Below are 5,314 nucleotides of genomic sequence, written 5' to 3'. Positions count from 1 at the left end.
AAAAAAAAAAAACTTTAAATCTGTGCTGGAAATGGAGCTTGGTTATTGATTATTTGCAGTGCTCAAACTTTGCAATGAGATGAGGACTGTAAAGTTTCTAGTTGCTGATATCTGGCTTTTACTTTTTTAACTTGTGCCTGTAGTTGTAGTGATTCAATTCAATTTATATCGTGCCAAGTCACAACACATGTTGTCTCAGGGCACTGTACATGGAAAAGAACATTCTAAAGAAGAAACCAGCAGGGCTGCGAGTGCAGAGACAACTGAGCAGGAGGAGTTTGAAATTTAATGAAGAAATCCTAGCATTTTAAAACACGTACAAAGAGAATAAATCCTCAAAATCCCCCCTCCCACTGTAGAAAAGTTACCTTGTGTCGCAGGATCATAAGCTCTCCCTCCCGCTGCACGTCACGCAGAGCGAAGCTTTAACAACCGTAGTTTTTCACACCCAATTGTTGGAGAAAAAATTTTTTTAATGTGTTGTTACCCACAGAGATGATTTAAAAAAGACGTGGACGTTTGTTCAGTCATAAATCCTTCTGCTAATGTAAAGTCGGCTTCTGCTCTGATGATGAAGATGATGAAGATGAGCGCGCAGCAGAGCAGCAGCTGATAAGTTCAGCAGGCTGAAGCTCATTATTTTGCTGGCAGATATTAAAGCAAAAATGCTGGGTTTAATTAAGATTACAGTTTTCTGCAAAAAATGCTCAAAAAATTACATTATTTTTACTTTTTACAATTTTCTACTGCAATATATACCATTACCATGAAGGGGTTCGATTTATACCATGATATGAATATGAGGTCATACCGCCCAGCCCTACCATGTGGTAATATCTGTTACAGAATGATGTCAGTTTTTAATGCAGTGCCGCCTGAAGGATAGAAGGTCTTGGGTGTTCATTGTTGGTTTTTGACCATGATATTATGGACTGAAGATGATGAAATCCCTAAATTCCTTGCAGTTGGTTACAAAGTGGTGAACCTTGCCCCATCCTTACTTGTGAACAGAACAACCAAGCCTTTCTGGGATGCTCCCTTTATACCCAGTCATGACACTCATCTGTTTCCAGTTAACCCTGTTCACCTGTGGAATGCCCCAAACAGGTGTTTTATGAGCGTTCCTCAACTTTCCCAGTCTTTTCTTGCCCCTGTGTCAGCTTTTTTGGATCATGTTGATGCATCAAATTCGAAATGAATGAATATTTGCAAAAAAAACAAACAAACAAAGTTTATCTATTTGAACATTAAATATCTTGTCTTTGTCGTGTATTCAATTTAATAAATGTTGAAAAGGATTTGCAAATCATTGTATTCTGTTTTTATTTATGTTTTACAAAATGTCCCGACTTCATTGAAATTGGTGTTACAATATAAAATATGTCACTTTTAATTAGTTAGCTGACGTGATATTTTTCAACATCTGTTTTTAAAATTTTAATGCCTCAGTTTAAATTTTTTTTGGGCCTTGTCTCATAAAGCTCGAGATGCTTCCTTCCTGATTTTGTCGTCGTTTACTGGTTGTTCTGTTTGTTTGTTGTCGTTTTCAGTCGTGGACGATCCTGCTGTTCGGCGCTCTGAACCTGCTGTGTACCGGCTGTCTGCTGATGTGGTGCAGCTCCACCAACAGCATGGGTGAGTTCACACAAACACACACAGATATGCTGTAAAACGAACTGACATGCACAGACTGACAGAAACACACTCTCTGAGCCTTAGATGTTAACAAGCACAGATTCCCATCCACACACAGCAAACACTGACTGACAGTTACACACACTCATACAGCGTGTGTGTGTGGTCTGCAGCTGTAAACACACACTGTGAATGAGTCCTGGAGAAGTGTGTGTGTGTTGTGTCATCTCACCTCGGGAGGTTCGGACCTATCCTGTAGCTTCTCAGTGTGTTTGTGTTTTCTTAGAGATTGGGGGTAACCTCAGTCAAAACGCGGTGCTTTAAAGGGCACTCTGTAGCGTCCTTCACAGCAGCTGTTTTTACCCTCAGGTGTTACCGTACGGAGAGCACATCTGTCGTATTGACAGACGCCAACGTTCTCCGTGGAACACAGGCTCAGCAGCAGAACAGCAGAGTCAAGTTAAATCGGTATAAAGATATTTGTGATGCAGAAAAAGAAATGCAACCACTATCAGTCAATTCAAAGCTTTATCAACCTTTACTGTGACATCTGTCCAAATAAATCTGTTGTGGAAAAAAATATAGAAAATAAATACAAAGAGGGTATAAGATGAAGTGTGCTAATTTTATAAATGTGCTCATATTAAAACAGGTTGAAACTACCTCCTGATTTAACCTTGTTAAGTCTGTCAGATTGTGAGGCAGGGGGTTCAAAGGTTTCAGGAGTAGGACACTGACTGTTCATAGGGTGAAGCAGAGTGCTGAAGGTGATAAAAGGGGGGGTTGGGCTCTCCCCGAGAAAAAAACATTATATTGTAGAACTCCAGCTTTTTCCTGACATTTGGAACAAGGAGGGTTGTTTGAAGAGTCCAAAATCTACAGTTTATGAGGAGAATTTGTGAATTTTTTTTATTAGTGTTAAAAAGTATTGAATTATTCTATTTTGTGGGAATACCTGTATACAACACATTTTAATGTTTCATTTTTATTGTTCCATCTACAACAAAGCTTATGGTGAAGTAAGAAAAGACGTCTCTGTGCTGAATATTCTAATGTTATTTTAATAATCAAGCATAAATAATCATAGTACCAAATGTATAAAAACTTCAGGGTAAATATATGAACAACATGTTACGAAGAGTTTAAGAAACATCTCAAGAAGAACTGGTTCTCGACTTCATCAGCTTCTCAAACATGACACTTGGGTCAAGTGACCTAGAAGCCATTAAAGAAAAAATTATAAATTTTGCATAAAATATTTACAAAAAATAGAAAATACCTTAAAATCAAGTACAAAGAGGTGTGCATCATCTGTTTAGTAGTATCATTGGGTCACATGACCTAAAGGCTACTTGATTGTTGTTTGTTCAGTAATTTATTGACAGTCCCTAAGCCAACCACTGTGTGTGGAGGAGGAGTGAGCAGATGGAAGGCAGCGGACCAAAATCACACCGTCTGCACCAGGTTAGATGGGAGGAAAAGAATGCTGAATTCAAGGAGCGTGAATACCTGATATTCAGTCAAAACTAACTTCATTGCAGTTTTGAATGGGGAATCTCCACTGGATGGGGCATTAATTAAATAATTAATTTATATTTACAACTCTAGACGGCAGCCCCGGCCGCAACAGAAGTTGTTTTATTTTATTAACTGCAGCAAAAGTAGTTGAAAAAAGTGCCTACCTGAGATTTTACACAGCAAAATTTGTCTGCCGGGTTCTATTGAACCCAACTGTGAGGTCAACTCCTGTGCACAGCTCTCTTCAGGTTGCACAACAGATTTACTCTCAAATTAGATCTAAACTCTGGTGTGGACATTCCAAAACTTTAGTTTCCTTCTGGTGAAGGAAGGTTTTAGTTGGTTTGCTTGGTTGCTTGGGGTCATTGTTATTTGGAAAAATCAAATTTCTCCATCTTTATTATTCTGACACCTTAAGGCGCCATCAGTTGTCTTTCAGTGAACACCTGTGTGTAATTTTAATCTCAGTATAAAGCCAAGGTTTGTTACAGAACACTGTTAAACAGCATCATGAAGACCAAGGATCACACCAGAGTGGTTAGGGATAAAGTTGTTGAAGTTTAAATCAGCTTTGAGTTTTAAAACAATGTTCTAAGCTCCTTTTGTAAATGTTGCCATTAACTATCACTAACTAACATTGTATGGATTTGATCGAAACTTACAGGACGTGATCATTTGATGTACATTTACAGCATGGAGTTATCTCCATTCAAGGTGGTTTAAAGTTTCACAATGTAAATGTTTGCACACGGTTTGTGAGTTACAGATTTTATTGTCTTAAAGAACTTTTTCTTTGCTTCATTATAGAAACAAAACCTCTGCTCAAACACAATCCATTGTGCACTTTAGAGCCAGCTGTAAAGGCAGGCTTCAGCTTTGGTAGTACATGTGCTGTGAGATCCGTTTGGTCTGTTTGTGTGCATCGCAGGTTAATTTGATTGTAAACATGTACATATCAATGCTGCCTGTCTCGTGAACAAAGAGCCCTGCATGCAGCCGTGCAGCGAGACAGTGTGTTTATGGTCAGCCACAAACACGAGATCCTCTCAGGGACTCCATCACTCAGGAAAACGCCAACATAAAACGAGCAGCGTGCAACTCGATCTGTGCGAATTCTGCAGAAAAACTCGCAGACAGATGCACGTTCAGAGGTGGCGTCGGGTGTCGCGCAAGGCAGGAAGTTTAGATCAGAGGTATCGAACAAAGAGACAAAGGCGACACCGCTGTCGATACTCGGTCCTGATGAGGAGAAGCAGAGCAGACAACGACCCGGTCTTGATGCTGTCTGGGTTTTACCCTTAAAATAACTACCGGTCCTACCTGCACACACAAAAACATGCATTATTACCATGCAGAGGCACCACTTTCAGACAGAATATCATTGTATTGACCATTACCGGTCAGCCTTGACCCACAATAAATAAATATTCATCCACCTTTTTTTAAAAATGCTTTTAAATTCTAATAGTTTCTTCAAACAGCTTCATGATGATAATTTTGAAACTCTTATTTTTATTAGTCCTCAGCTGTCCATCCCTCATGCTGACACTATGACCACAGTTTTGTGTGCTTCATTTGTTAAAATGTGTGTCAGAGCCAATGAGATCACTTATATCCTTTACTGATGGCTAAAGACTCTGATTTGAAGTGAGGAATATATGTCTTCCATTTCATTAATCTGTGGCCACACACAAACACACTTAATGTTTTCTAGAAGCACAGACATCTTAGATTACTTTTTAATGAGAAAATTCTGTCATCGAACTTGAACTCCCTGCTTGGATGTAAACATGCTCTAATCAATTAAAACTATTTGCTACAGAGATCTTCCACTCAAAACAAACATTGACTTCTATTTGTTTTTCAGTCATTTCTATAGCCTAACCCTATACCCTACCTCTGTCCACCCCAGTACATCCCTAACCCTAAAACTAACCCCCAACCAAAAAATGTCATCCATGGGGACCAGACTTTGGCCCCCTATAAGGAACACTGGGTCCCTACAAGGCCGTGTGTCTGAAAATAGTCCCCATGATGAGTCCCCAAATATGCATCCACTCACACACTCTTATTTACCTATGTATTTTTTTCCTTTCTCACACACACACACACACACACACACACACACACACACACACACACACACACACACACACACACA

At 39.3% G+C, this 5,314-nt stretch overlaps 1 protein-coding gene across 1 annotated transcript in view; it reads left to right on the top strand.

Moving 5' to 3' along the window:
* slc30a6 (solute carrier family 30 member 6) overlaps positions 1-5,314 on the top strand; it is a 63,801-nt gene that overhangs the window by 5,007 nt on the left and 53,480 nt on the right. Inside the window, exon 4 of the mRNA XM_014029257.1 lies at positions 1,551-1,635. Coding sequence (XP_013884711.1) covers positions 1,551-1,635 — 85 coding nt within the window. The remainder of the gene's footprint in view (positions 1-1,550; positions 1,636-5,314) is intronic.

The sequence above is a fragment of the Austrofundulus limnaeus genome, unplaced genomic scaffold, assembly GCF_001266775.1.
Source record: "Austrofundulus limnaeus strain Quisiro unplaced genomic scaffold, Austrofundulus_limnaeus-1.0 Scaffold875, whole genome shotgun sequence".
Taxonomy (NCBI): domain Eukaryota; kingdom Metazoa; phylum Chordata; class Actinopteri; order Cyprinodontiformes; family Rivulidae; genus Austrofundulus; species Austrofundulus limnaeus.
The sequence above is the reverse complement of the archived record's forward strand: the minus strand, read 5'-3'. Positions and strand labels throughout refer to the sequence as shown.